Source organism: Thermobia domestica, chromosome 5 (assembly GCF_964235325.1).
Source record: "Thermobia domestica chromosome 5, izTheDome1.hap1.1, whole genome shotgun sequence".
Lineage (NCBI taxonomy): Eukaryota > Metazoa > Arthropoda > Insecta > Zygentoma > Lepismatidae > Thermobia > Thermobia domestica.
In genome coordinates, this window is record NC_137458.1 from 308648917 (window position 1) to 308663056 (window position 14140).

Consider the following 14140-nt stretch of genomic DNA (forward strand, 5'->3'; position numbering starts at 1 on the left):
AATGACACTATTAGATGCTATTTTCCATCGGCAGTGTAAATAGAGTGTGCAGAAGTTGTATGTTGTTTATGTTTACAAGTGGAGTGTTACTACTATAAAAGCATGACAAGGGCTATTGAAAATCGTATCATTGCCAAAACTCACTTCTTTTCACTGCCCTCGCTTATATATATATATATATATATATATATATATATATATATATATATATATATATATATATATATATATATATATATATATATATATATATATATATATATATATATCCACCATCGCGGATGCGCCTGCTTCCTTCGGATGGAATCCTGCGCCCTGCCCTAACTCGATTAGTTAGCATTTGTGCTTTTTTAGTTACCATCTAGTACAGGTTGGTTTAGTTTTTATGCCATACATTTGGAAACCGTATTTATACACAAATCGTAAAAGAATTGTAAATTTCAACAAATACTTGTGGTGGCCCCCTTTAATTTTATCTATGCCGTCAGATATTTTCACGTCGCCCACTGCAAATGTTTTAGGGGTATAAGAAGGAAATCACTGAAAGAATTATATTTTTTCAATAACTGTTATGAGTGATGCGCCAAAAATACAAATGCACGAACTCAAACATTTTTTTAAAAAAATCATTTTAAAACTTAAAATGTATTTTTGTATTTTATGATATTTTCAGTAAAATCGAAACATCATATATTTTTATTACCTCTCAAGATTTAATATTTTACACACCTTTTATTATTTCTTGAATTTTGTAATATTTTCATGAAACCTAAATCTGTATTTTTAAACTCCTTTTCAAGGCAGTCAATCTAGTCTTACAAATGGTTAATTTCCTTAAGTTTCTGCTCTAGTTACCTTGCAATTAGAGAATTTTTTTTGGCTCGTCTCGATTACGAGACGATAGTCGATAATACGAAGAGTTCATTTCTAATTTCGAGATGAAAATTCTTGATACCGGTAATTCTTGTATCGTTCGCGAGACGAGACGAGAAATTTTACAAGTCAACCATAAGATCAGTGGTCTTGTACAGAGTCGTTTTGACGTATGATTAGCGTCATAGTAAAGGCCTGACTACATGAAATATATGTTAGTCGAAATCTAGTATGTCACTAATCACGCGTCAGTACGACTCTGCATAAGGCCCCAGAGGTCTTATGCAATCGTACTGAAGCGTTATTAGTGCCATACTAAAGAGTTCGACTAACATAATTATATTTCATGAAGTAGTCAGGCCTTTAGTATGACGCCAATCATACTTCAAAACGACTCCGCATAATGCAGCAGAAGTTTAATTAATATCTTTGCGTTTCATTTATACTCAGAAAACTTGTCTTTTTATGTGCTGGGAAAGACTTTTTAAGTTCGCTTGGGCATAAACATTGAAATAATGTAGATAATATATATTCTTTTTAATTAATGCTAATTTAACATTTGTCACTATGTAGCCCTTGAATTTTCTATTACTAAATGCTAAATTGTACCAAGACTACTTTTAAAAGCCCAGTGGCGTGTCTAGAAGGTAAAAACTGGGGGCAGCCAGAGCCCAGACTATGATAGATATATCATGAGTTCAAGGGCGCCCTTCAGGGGGGCAAGTTGGGGCGAGGAAATTGTACTTCAGAATATCGAAAATCCAATAGAATTTTTACGTTAGTTACAGAAAAATGTGAAACTATTTCTGAAACGTCGCTTATACTTGCCCCCTTGAAAATCACAACATGCGCGCCCTTGCATGATTTTACAATTTTACATGGATCTTGCAGAAATTTCCAACTTAACTCTCTCCCGATGGACAGAGCCGGATCCAGGATTTTCTGACAGGGGGTGCACCAATATCTACCAGTATATTTTATATTTTTAAACACTGTAGGGTCTGTGGTATGAATGAGGATTGCCCTAGAAATGGTAAATGTCTGCTCTCGGTAAATTCTTTTCCTTCAACCTTCAGAATATTGACATAAATTGTTGATTTTGCAAAACATCGCTTTCTTTTAAATCCAAAAAGAAACATGGTAGCAGAAATTTTCGGAAAGTATTGCTATTTTCACTGCTAGCTTCTCATTTTAGGTAGTGTATATTTACAAACAAGGGGGGGGGGTGCATGTACACCTTTGCAGCTCCTAAATCCGGCCCTGCCGATGGATATTACAGTGTATGGCTAGGTTGGTCGTTGACATTGCATAACAGAAAAACTGCAACTCAAATTATATCTCATGCTTCAAAAATTTTACAATAAAGAATAAAAGGCTATTTACTTTTGTTACTTAAAAAAAGTCGGGGGGAGACGGAATAGATTCGTCACCGTAAAAGCCCAGTTTATGTATTTTGAAAAGAAGACGAGGAATTTTCGGGACAAGAATTTTAAAAATTTCCAGAGCTGGGACGAAATTCCAACAAAATCTAAAAGATGAGACAAAAAAGTCTGTTTGTTATCTCGTCTCATTTCGTGGGTAATGTTACTAGCATTAAAATAGTTCTGTACATCTTTTATAGTTTTGCTTTAAAGCTAATACGGTACCATTAATAAGAAAAGGAACTGTCCAGTTATCAGCTTATAAAGGTATATTTCTTCAAAATTGTCTCTTCTGACACAACGATGTAAAGACGAATTCCTGCATCAATTTGTCTCTTCTGACACTTAACGATGTAAAGACGAATTCCTGCATCTATTTATATAAAAATTAAATAGACACTATATGTCATCTTTTCACAACACAATAGCGGAACCGTTGAGTTGATTTCAGTTAAGCGTCCCCTTCAGCAGTAAGGCTATATGAGACAAAGACCTACAAGTTAACGTATGATCCGAACCACATAAGCTACCATCGGAAATCGAACCCGGGTCTCACACGCGAAAGGTGCGTGCGCTAACTAGGGATGGCCAGAACCGGTTCCTGGCGGAACCGGTTTTCGGCTCTGAACGGATCCAGGTCTGGAACCGGTTCTTGGGATCCAGGTCTGAAACCGGTTCCTAAGATCCGGTCCTGGAAGCGGGTTTTGGATACAGGTCTAAAACCGATTCCTAAGATCTGGTTCTGGAACCGGGTTTTCGGATCCAGGTCTGGAACCGGTTCTGTAAACCGGATCTCCAAGAACCGGTTCCGCCGGAACCGAATTTTTGTTGCCATCCCTACCGCTAACCGCTTGGACGCAAAGGAACTCACGCTAAACCGTTGGAAATAAATTTTTGAACATAATAAGCATTTCGCTCGAACCAAGATTTTTATCGTTTCATGATGATTTTCTAAAAAGAAATGAGGGGATTCGAAATTTTTAGCAAATATACTCTTTCGAGTCCCTCAGTTTAGGAGAATGAAACTCGTCTTTTAAAAATAAACGGACTCGTGTTACATTTTCGAAAAATTCCGCTTGAAAAAAAATTCTACAGCTAAAAATATTTTAATTTCCAATTTTATATTCATAAAATGGCCAAATTGAAGAAATGGCTGAACCGTTTGAATTGCATTTTTTAATGAATTTAGCACTTGGGTTAAGATATTATTATTATTATTATTATTATTATTATTATTATTATTATTATTATTATTATTATTATTATTATTATTATTATTATTATTATTACATCTATTTATCAGTTGATTTTGATTGAAATACATATTCTAAAGGGAGAAATTAATCTTGCTTTATAAAATCCCTATTCAAAATAATAAGTGAACATGTTTTTCAGGTTTCTCGAAATTTCTGCTTGTAAATGGGGACAGCATTCATATACTCTAGGACTTCCCTCGTAGCTGGGCGGTTTGCATACGCGCCTTTGGCGTGGGAGGTCCGGTTACGATTCCCGGTTGGAGCTTAAGTGGTTTGGATCCCACGTTAAGTTGTAGGTCCATGTCTCACATAGTTTCGTTTCTGAAATTGACTCTAAACCAAATCTAATTTCCGATTTTGTATTTATCAAAATTTTGCATAACGGGTCACATATGAATTAGTTGAATCCATTCTTTTAAGACATGAGGAAAGACTTGATTCGGTATTAACGTTGTGAATTCAGGGGCGTCATTTAGGGGGGCAGGGAGGGGCATTTGCCCCCCTCAGTTTGAGATTTATATAGATTTTATCAATAGAGTAGTAGTAAATGAGTGAAAAACGTGAAATTTTACTTATATCGAGGGGTTTTGCCCCCCCCCCCCTTCCCAAACAAAATCTGAAATGACGCTCCTGTGTGAATTGTTATCTAGGTACAATTGTATAAAGGTTTACATAATTCTAGTGAAATGGATTTGCAGTAACAAGTATCTTCAAAATCAGAAAAGAAGTTATACATACGTTTCAAATATTTTTCATAAACATCATTCTCCTGTTTGAAGAACCCATAAGTTGCATATAAAATACTTTGGCATATGTCGGCTTTTGGGAGACAGCGCTTTTTTGATAAAAATTGTTACTATTTTGTTAAATATTGGCTAATTTTGGTTAGGTTATTTTAGGTTAGTTTAGCTTAGGTTAAGTTCGCTTTCGTTTCTCACATACGTTTGCTACATATGGGGTTTAGAATTGAAATCACATTCTATATATGATTCCACCATAGCTCAAAACGGAAAAATAGTTCTACATATGTATTCATACACTATACATACTCTTACGTACTCTTCCGCTAACTGCAAATAATCCCTGCAACATTTCCCACTCCTCCATTGCACACACTACATTTATCTTTGCTGCATTTCCATTCTATTCACTTCACAGATTACTCACACATCGATCAAAAATGGATCTAGACCGGCACCGGGGGGCCTAGGCCCCCAGGTTTTTGAGTGCCAAAAATAATTGAAACTATTACATATGTATTTTTGAAAATTTATAGTAAACTCACTTATTTTTAACATACTAAAGAGTGGATTTTTATCCAAAATCATGTATGTAGCATTTGTATATTGGTGACTCTGCTCTCAATCTGTACCAGTAATTTTGTTTCCGAAATTATCATTCATTACGGATATTTATCACATGAATTGTAATGGTTGGTTAGAACGTCACGCTAAACTAATTCCGAGTAAATAATCAAAAGAAACCAAGAAAACGAGATGGGAATTGACGTGGATTAGAAACGATTTAAAACAGTGGTTTGGAAACCGATTTACACGATTTAACACTGTTATTTATAAACACTCCAGTAGTTTTTCAAACATTACTTTGTAACAAAAACACAAAGCGTTGTTTTTAGAGCATTAAATTGTGTTGGTTTTCTTTTCTTTTTTTAACTGCTACGAAAAATAAACAAAGTGGAGACTTCTCATTGTAGTTACAAAACCAGCGTATAGATGGCAGCAGTTGGCCGAATACTTACAGGAAGAGAATGAACTGGTGAGGCTGTGGTTGGAATCTGAGTTCGGAGCCTTCTCAATAGATGTCGCAGGACTCACTGTTCCTCGTGATAAAGTTGACGGAACTTCAACCAAGCTGGGACTTTCAGGCGATGCGGTAGGGGGAGGACTGCTGATGTGAGGGACGTCGTAATGATGCTCACTGCATGGTGATTTGTTGTTGCAATTAGGGTCTGAGTACGTGTACTCGTAGCACACAGTGGTTGGAGGTACAGTGACAACATTCACTGTTTGCGTGAGGTCTGGCTGGATGGCTAAAGTCTTCTTATCCTGGTCCGGGAAATATTCCGGTTGGTAATCTGGAAAGAAAAAGGAAAGGATTTTTGTATTGATGTCATTCTTCAGGTTGTATAGAAATTAAACATTAATTTGACTTTCGTTTTTAACGATTTTCAAAATAGCAAAAACAAGTTTTAAAAATCAATTATTGTCTTTACGAATTCTTACGGCATACGTGATAAATGTTGCATATGATTTATGACTAATTACTGTGTACTTGAATAAACATACGTTGCTAGTTTGCAGATATTAATTATATTTATATTGAAAGAGATCTACATAGCACTTGCCCATATGATATCCTTTAGATGTCCTAAGGTCTCATGGCTATTCCGAAAAGGGTCATAACTTGTGGGAGGCAGGGGGCACTGCCATCCCAGGGAAGCTCCCCGCTGTTTGAGGGGGGTCCATTTTAAGACAAAATTTTCTTACTCCATGTACGATACGAACATGACAAATTATAAATGAAGCATCAAACAGGTTCACTACATAACATAAACAAAACAGTACACAAAAGGTCAATAAAACAAAAATGAGTCGTGGGCCCATTTCAGCAAAAAAAAAAAAAAAAAGTCTACTATTAGGGGCCCTAGAAATAATATTTATTCGTATGGCTTTGAGATTTGTCAATATTATTCCTTTAATAATTTGTCATATATGGAACGGGCCCTGGAGTGTAACTAATGTTCGATCCACCCTCAGCCAATTGTCTGGTTTCTTTATCATTCTCCCCCCACAATTCCATACCATTTTAACGGCCGTTTAAACCAGGAAATATTTAGACATTTTTGAACTGGAATTCTGCAAGGGAACATTTTTATTACTATTAGTTGCTGCTCCCACAAGACTTTGGCCTCCCAAAAACCTTTATTGTTTATATTTATTTAGTTTGTTCATCAAGCAACCAAAGCTTCATGTCGCATTTTAATTCAGTTATTCAAGAACTTCCTTATTAACAACACTCCTCCCGGTAGCAACCTTTTGTTAATTTGACTGGCTACTAGTAGAAATTAACGTGACGCAACGAGATGTTTGCTTTTATTATTTTGCCCCCTTGTGTATATACAACCAACACTCAAATATCTTAGACAAGATTGCATAAAATTGCTGGCGAGCGTATCGCACAAACTGACATTTTTCTTTTTATAATTAAGAGTTGAACTGGATACTTTCAGATATCTAGGGTCAGCATTAACGGACCAAAACCACATTCACAAAGAAACTAAATATCGACTAAAAGCAGAAAATTCGTATTATTATTCAAAGTCTTTTGTCGTAGCGAATTCTGTCGAGGATTATGAATTTTACAATATATAAACTATAATCATGCCTATTGCACTGTATAGCTGCGAAACGTGTTCGCTTACTCTGAGGAAAGAACGTAGACTGAAAGTATTTGAGAACAAGATCCTGAGACGGATATTCGGACCCAAGAGGAACGGCAATGGGGAGCGACGAAAACTTCATAACGAGTAACTACATTACTTATACGGTTCACCAAACATTGTTAAGGTCATCAATGGGTTAGAGGGACTAGGAGGGTTAGATGACCAGATCATGTAGCCAGGATGGAAGAAAGTAGGAACATTTTCAAAGTTTTAACTGGAAATCCAATCGGAAAACGACCATTAGGAAGACCTAGGCGCAGATGAGAGGACAATATTAAGATGGATCTCGAAGAAATTGCAATGCAGAATAGAAACTGGATCCAGTTGGCTAAAGATAGAGGTCCATGGAGAGCTTTTGTAAACGGGCATTGCACCTTCAGGTTCCATAGGTCATAGAGTTAGTTAGTTAGTTAGTTACAATTTAAGATATATTATTAAAACTTCTTTAGTGACACTTTGTAATGTTAAGATAAGACAAAGAGTGGCGTGTGTCAACAGATATTTTAGGCCTCTTTAGATGGAGTGCTAAGAAACTACAATGAGAAAAATCTAAAGAAAATTAACCCATTATACCCACCCAAAAGGCGATATTGTGTGTTTTTTTATGTATTTAAATAAACAATCAGTATTAGGTGATTTAAAAGTAGTTTAACCTGTCAATTATGATTGATTCGAGATCTGGTAAATAAGCAAACACTACGTCTATTTCCTTTATATCGTTGGAGGTGAAACGAGGCCAAAATCTCGTCTTGTTTCGTGTCGATCCTCGGAAAACTTTTTGTCTCGTTTTGTGAATTTACATACAAAATTTACGCCCTACTTTTTTTCTTAATTTAGTTTTAGAAGAAATCATAAACTTTGTGCGTTACAAGAGGTCCACAAAGGGAGTCAGATAAAAAAAAAAAAAAGTTAAGGCTATATTTATTGTGCAATGATTTGCGCAGTGGCGGATCTAGAAGGTAAAAACTGGAGGGGGAGGCTGCCAGACTCCAGTCGTCACTCTGAAAACTGGGGGGCCTAGCCCCCCCAAGCCCCGAGCTAGATCCGCCAATGAATTTGCGTAATCTTTAAAAACTGTTAAATGCTCTTCATCATGTACATATAATCACTTAATCAATGTATATAGTTTTATAAAGATCTAAGATTTGGGTAAACTAATGTTGCCTAGGAGCAGGGCAATGCCGTGGAAAATCAGCACCCGGGGCGAGAATATACGGCGAAACTTCCATACATATATTCCAAGCAATTTTTCTTATCTTTTTTCCCCTTTTTCTCCCGAATTTTTTGCCTTCCTTACTTCGGCACCCGGGGCCGTCGCCCCACTCTCTCCCACTACGGCACGGCCCTGCCTAGGAGACTAGAAAAAATTTCTCAGCTCGTCCCGAAAAAGTATCCTCGGCAAGCGCACGCCCAGAAATTTTTGTTGAGAGGGGTCCAATACCTACTACAAGCCACTACGTGTACGTAGTATTTGAACGGGTATTATTCTGCATCCGAAAATACGATAAGCAATTGTAAAATACTTCCACCTATATTCCGGGGAAAATGATATAACTAGACTGTTTTTATAAGAGAAAGAATACAGATGAAGTCTAAGATCAAATTTTCATGTTACATCAATTATTTCCCTGTTAAAATTACAGTAAACAATTGTAATTTTATTGAGAAAGTGTACAAATGTATGTTGAGTTAGGAAGTTTCAGAGGGGGGCTCCGGATCCGCAGGACTCTCCGTGGGTGTGCCCCTGCTCCTGAGCAAGGTTATTCTTTTCTTATATGTTTACCTTCTGAATGAACTAATTTCTGAAATTGACAGTGTTATGGCTGATAGCTGTTCCTAGCACTAATACTAAATATGTCGTAGCACCAGAGGTTAAAATGAGGGTGAACGCGGGGAACGCCATTCACCATCTCCAAAAAATATGTACGGCATCCCTCCAGTTCCTAAAAAAATACAGTGGGTAACGATAGGCAAGGGGGGCGCCGTGACGTCACGCCGCTACCTACCGTTCCCCCTACCTTTTCAGATCCACTTTTGCCCCTACTTAGCACTATAAATAAAGTTACAAATAGTTACGAAATAAGGCAAAACGACAAATTTGGAAAACGCAAGAGATTCTATTTTATATAATGTGTAATTCTCTACGAAAGAAATAAAAGAGGGGAGAATAGACAGAGGATTATGATAAGATGCAAGAAGCTACACAAAATAATAATGTCTTGAATGTATAGAAGCAAAATTTACGATCAAATCACGTACAACGGTTGAAGATACGTTTACTACCCTTAAAACCAATGACAGGTCGGTATTTTTGTTTATCAGAAGTTAACACCGTAACAGGTTCTTAATTTCCTAGCTAGCAAAGGTTATTATGACCATGCTGAACAAATCTAATTTGCATAACCGGTCTTTCTCCGCCCACATTCTGGATTTTTTTTTTTTTTTTTTTTTTACGTGTTTAAATAATCGCTTCTTCATGTGGATTATTTCCTAAGTAAAAGGTTTTTTCTTCTTCTTCTTTTTCTCCTGTGTTGTTGAATTTGTCTCATTTGATGAAGTTGACAGCCTACGCTTTTAGGTGTTGTACTTCAACTTTCGTAAAAGAGGGGCGGGAAAAAAATATACTTGAAAACATCTTCTGTAACTTTTCTGATGACTTGTGTGTGTGTGTGTGTATGTTATGTGTACATTTTCTCACGTTTATTTAAAATCGGTTTTTGGGCGCCCATATTTCCCACGAATATTAATGTCCTCGAAGACAATGGAGGTACATAAATCGTCGCGCCTTTACGAAAAGGAAAAACAAAACACAGTCAATGCCCGTTGTTCAGTTTTTAAAAGGCGTAAACACTTTCCAGTCTTCTGCTTTTTTTCTCGATACCTTTTAATAACCAAACACAGATGGCGTAGGAGTAGCTAGCTGTTAGAACGATTTTATTATGTTTAAAATTATAGAGATAATCGAGCATTGGTTGCTATTGAATTGACAGGCAGTAAATCGATTTGACCATTTATTTGCGTTGTAATATTTGAAGGACTAATTTTTCATCATATAACACATCCATTCTCTTCAATTTTTAACACAGAGATCTTGTTTGTTGCTGTTTTTTTTTTTAATAAATTTATTATTCACTGGTTTTAAGCTTTTTTTTCTTTCTTTTTAATAGTGTTGGTTTAAATCTTTTGTATTATGGAAATGACACGAATGTCGTCAACACAGAACAAAAAACAATCACGCACAGATAACTTTGATTTGCTTTTTTCTTTTAATGTCACGGACTATATAATTCTTTCTTCTTTTTCTTCGCTGTATTGACAGAAATATTGAGAACAGTCAACATTTTAAAACTGTTTTTGTTTTCCATTTCTGGATTAATTATACAGTTCTAAAGGGTCTTACAAATGGATTTGATTTACGAGTATTAACGACAACTTATTTAGGAAAAACTTAAAACGCCCATAGTCCACACACAAAGTACCTGCTTATTATAGTTCCTTAACGCATACATGACTCACTTTCGAAAGGCAGGGATGTCAATGAGGTTTCGAAAAGCGCCCTACCCGTTTGTTTACTGTACACCTGGTCTGCAGAATTCAGAATGTTAAAGTTTTAGAACTACACAAAATTTAAAATTAGTTATTTGGTAACTGGTATACTATCGAAATATGTGTCCTCATTCCAATCCCGTTGAATGTTTTGGACTCTTTTCAGTACCGAGGACATACATATATAAAATATGAGCCTACAGCTTAATAGAATGACAGCTAAAAATAATACAAAATTTACTATTTTCGTTTTGCTTGCTTTTCATAAGTGAAAGGAGATAATGAAATGCAACTTACCACAATCATAGATAATGTTATTCTACAACAGAAAATATGAATCTGAAGAATTTTCGGTGTTGCCATCCGTAGAAATTACAGTGTTGCCAGAATAACAATGCCCCTTAAATCTAAGTTACGGCAGCGACTAGAGGAACGAACTCAACAACTACATTTGATTACGTATCATGTTGTCTTGATATTCAGTGAACAACTTTTTAAATAACATTATTATTTAATTTTAATAACTGTATGTTAAAACTATTTTGTTTATTACAAACTAAATACAAAATATTATTTAAAAAAGTATTTCACAGGATACCAAAACAACATGATCAAATGCAGTTCTCATCTGATTTTTTTTTTTTTTTTTTTTGTACGTATCTAAGCTATTGTATTTCCTTGTCGGAGGGCCATGTAAAAAATATAAATAAGGAATTGTTAACGTGAGAATAGATAGTCAAATTTTAGATAGTCATATGGTAAATACGCTTAAAGCAAATATTACCTTCATATTATTCTGTGAAATAGATAACACTTCGTATTCAATCAATACATCTCATAAAGTTACGATTTTGTGCGTTTTAAACTGACACTACATCTAATTATTTAAGGCAATTGCCCAGCGATTTGTCCCTTGCACTTGAGACCATCTCCTTCAAAGAGAAACAAAGCAGCATCTTCATTTCTTTATCTTAACTGGTGATGTGGGTGGGCGGACAGGGGAGAATCGAGGGGGAATTTCATGGATGTCTGTACCCTGTTAGAAGGGTCGCAAGCAATGGCGTAGAAGAGGAGAAAGGGAGGAGGAGGAGAAGAGATCAGAGACACAGAAGAGGAAAGAAAAAACGAAAAAGAACCGGAGGCCTCCGTGACAACTCCCTTCTTCTTACGCTTCGCTTTCTCTCCCATCGGTCCATCCAGCATCCAAAGACAAATGACGTTCGTGACGATTCGACTGACATATACAAGCGACAGTCAACTATTTTCGTATTTCTCTCTTTCTTTTGTTTGTCCACGTTCGAAAAACTATCTCGGAATTTTCCCCCTTCGTTATGTTGTTTAACGCTACAGCTTGACATGAAGAGTGATGTTAACGTTGCATCTGCAAAGAATTTCTACCGTATCATACATTCATTTATAGCGAAGATACAACCAGACTTTCTTAAAAGAATGTTTTCTTTGAGAGAGGAGAGCAAAATTAAAATGAGAGGAGACTGCACTTTGGACATTATTTGCTCAAGGGCATGCCCTGCACGTAAGTGTGACAACTTAATCTTTTTTAGCTCCGGAGAAGGCCGGTTGGCCTACTTCCCTAGCACAAGTATACCTGAAAAGGAATACTGAATACAACAAAAACAGGAGGCACGGTGTCTCAGTGATACAGCTTTTATCTTTAGTGCATGGGGTCCGTGGTTCGATTCCTGGTGAAATACGTTTGTGGTTGACAACATCGTGTTCGTGGGTTTTCTAGAGGTATTCGAGTTTCCTTCCACCTTCTCATTCCACTAATTCTACCATCATCATTCATTTGCTTTAACACTGTCTCCCTTAACCTAAAGGGCATAATCGTGGGTCGTTAAACTCAAAGATTCCATTACATTTTCATTTAGAATAAAAACAAAACCTGGATCACGGTGGCTCTGGGTTTCTTTCGTTTCCTTCCACTTTCTTCACTTCGCCATTCCATTCGTTATCATCACGTCTCCCTTGAGAGTCTTCATCCCGGCGAAATTAAAATACCGCTAATTTTACAGTAATTATGTGATATCTTCAAATAGATAAAAGATAATTGAAATATGGAACAAGAGCGTCCTAGACAATATTATTTTGCGTGAGGTATCGTTATCACAAGTCACCTAGCGGCTTTCCGTTTTGAGCTGTTTAGAAACGCGATGGCTCGAAATCGAAAGCAGATAAGTGAGTCGTGATAACGGTTTCTCATGTAAAATAATATTGTCTAGGGCGCTCTTGTTCCACATTTCGATTATCTTTTATCTATTTGAAGATATCACATAATTACTGTAAAATTAGCAGTATTTTAATTTCGCCGAGATGACGACTCTTAACCTCGCAGCATAGCAATCATGGCACATTAAACTAAAAGATACTCTCATTTCAAATCCATAGCACTAGCCCGCGTCACGCGCATGTACGTTAGTGGTTAGTCTTCTTTCTTTCCAAGCTAGTTTGGAAATTCAAGGTTCTTGTGTCTGTTCACCCTTAGTATTTTTACGCCGTATTTCCAGTTTCACTGTACAAATATGGGACTAGATTCTTAAATTGGGGACACCGTAGTGTGGTGGTTAATGCGTTGGACTCACGTTCGCGTGGTCTCAGGTTCGATTCCCGGTCGGTGCTTCCCAATTTTCGGTTTCCACCCAGCGTCGTGAGACAAGCTGGGGAGCCACATGAATAAAAGACGTGATGGCTGATACACCTGTTAGGGATAGGGCGACGCAGTGTTCGTCGCTAGTCTGGACCTAGTTCACCCGGTCGCTAATAGATGGCGTTGGAGCGGCTCAGGTCCATAAGAGCTGTCACGGAAGTGGTTAGTTAGGTTCTTGTCCATCTTCCTTCTACTTCAGGGATGCAAATAAGCAACAAAAGTTTACTAGCCCAGGTAAAAAGCTACTAGCCTACATCCAACAATAGAAATCATTTATTTGCGTTCGGTATGATATTAAATACTCGCCCGCACGGATGAACCACATGCCTCGGGCGAGTGGGCAAGTGGTTATTTGCATCCCTGTTCTATTTCCTTTCGTACATAATGTTGATTGTTGATTATACGAATATAAATTAGCCTCGAACCACGCAACAATTGACATTTCCCTATAAAATTCTGAATATCACTTGGTTCCCTTGCAGTGTTATTTGAGAATTTAATATTCCAGCGAGCAATTATGTCTCTCATTTTAAGGACGATAACTAAGTGAAGTCCACCGATACTCTTAGTTGAGACAGGCTCATTTTGTGCTCATATATTCTCCTCCCCTCCCTCCCTCTGAGTGTTTCAAATCGCAGCTGCCAGTTGATGTGCAAGGAGGCTCCCTTCTCTCTCTACATGTAACAACAAATTCCCAGCAATCTTTCCTCTGCTGTAATCCTACCATCGCATCCCATCCAGCAGCTGACATCAGACAGCCTTCTATGTCATGTTACGCCAGCCCCAAATTCCGCGAGCGCATCACCAACCCTGAAATATTATCTTTCAACAATGGAAGAAGACTCGGAAGCACAACGCGATTCCATAACACGAACTCTACTCGGAAGAGAAACTTTTTTTGAGATGTTATCATATT

At 37.0% G+C, this 14140-nt stretch overlaps 1 protein-coding gene across 5 annotated transcripts in view; it reads right to left on the reverse strand.

The window, feature by feature from the left end:
- LOC145686776 (netrin receptor UNC5C-like) overlaps positions 1-14140 on the reverse strand; it is a 773553-nt gene that overhangs the window by 28682 nt on the left and 730731 nt on the right. For all 5 annotated transcript variants that reach the window (XM_081760434.1, XM_081760431.1, XM_081760432.1 and 2 more), the window contains one exon: positions 5310-5645. In XM_081760434.1, coding sequence (XP_081616560.1) covers positions 5310-5645 — 336 coding nt within the window. The remainder of the gene's footprint in view (positions 1-5309; positions 5646-14140) is intronic.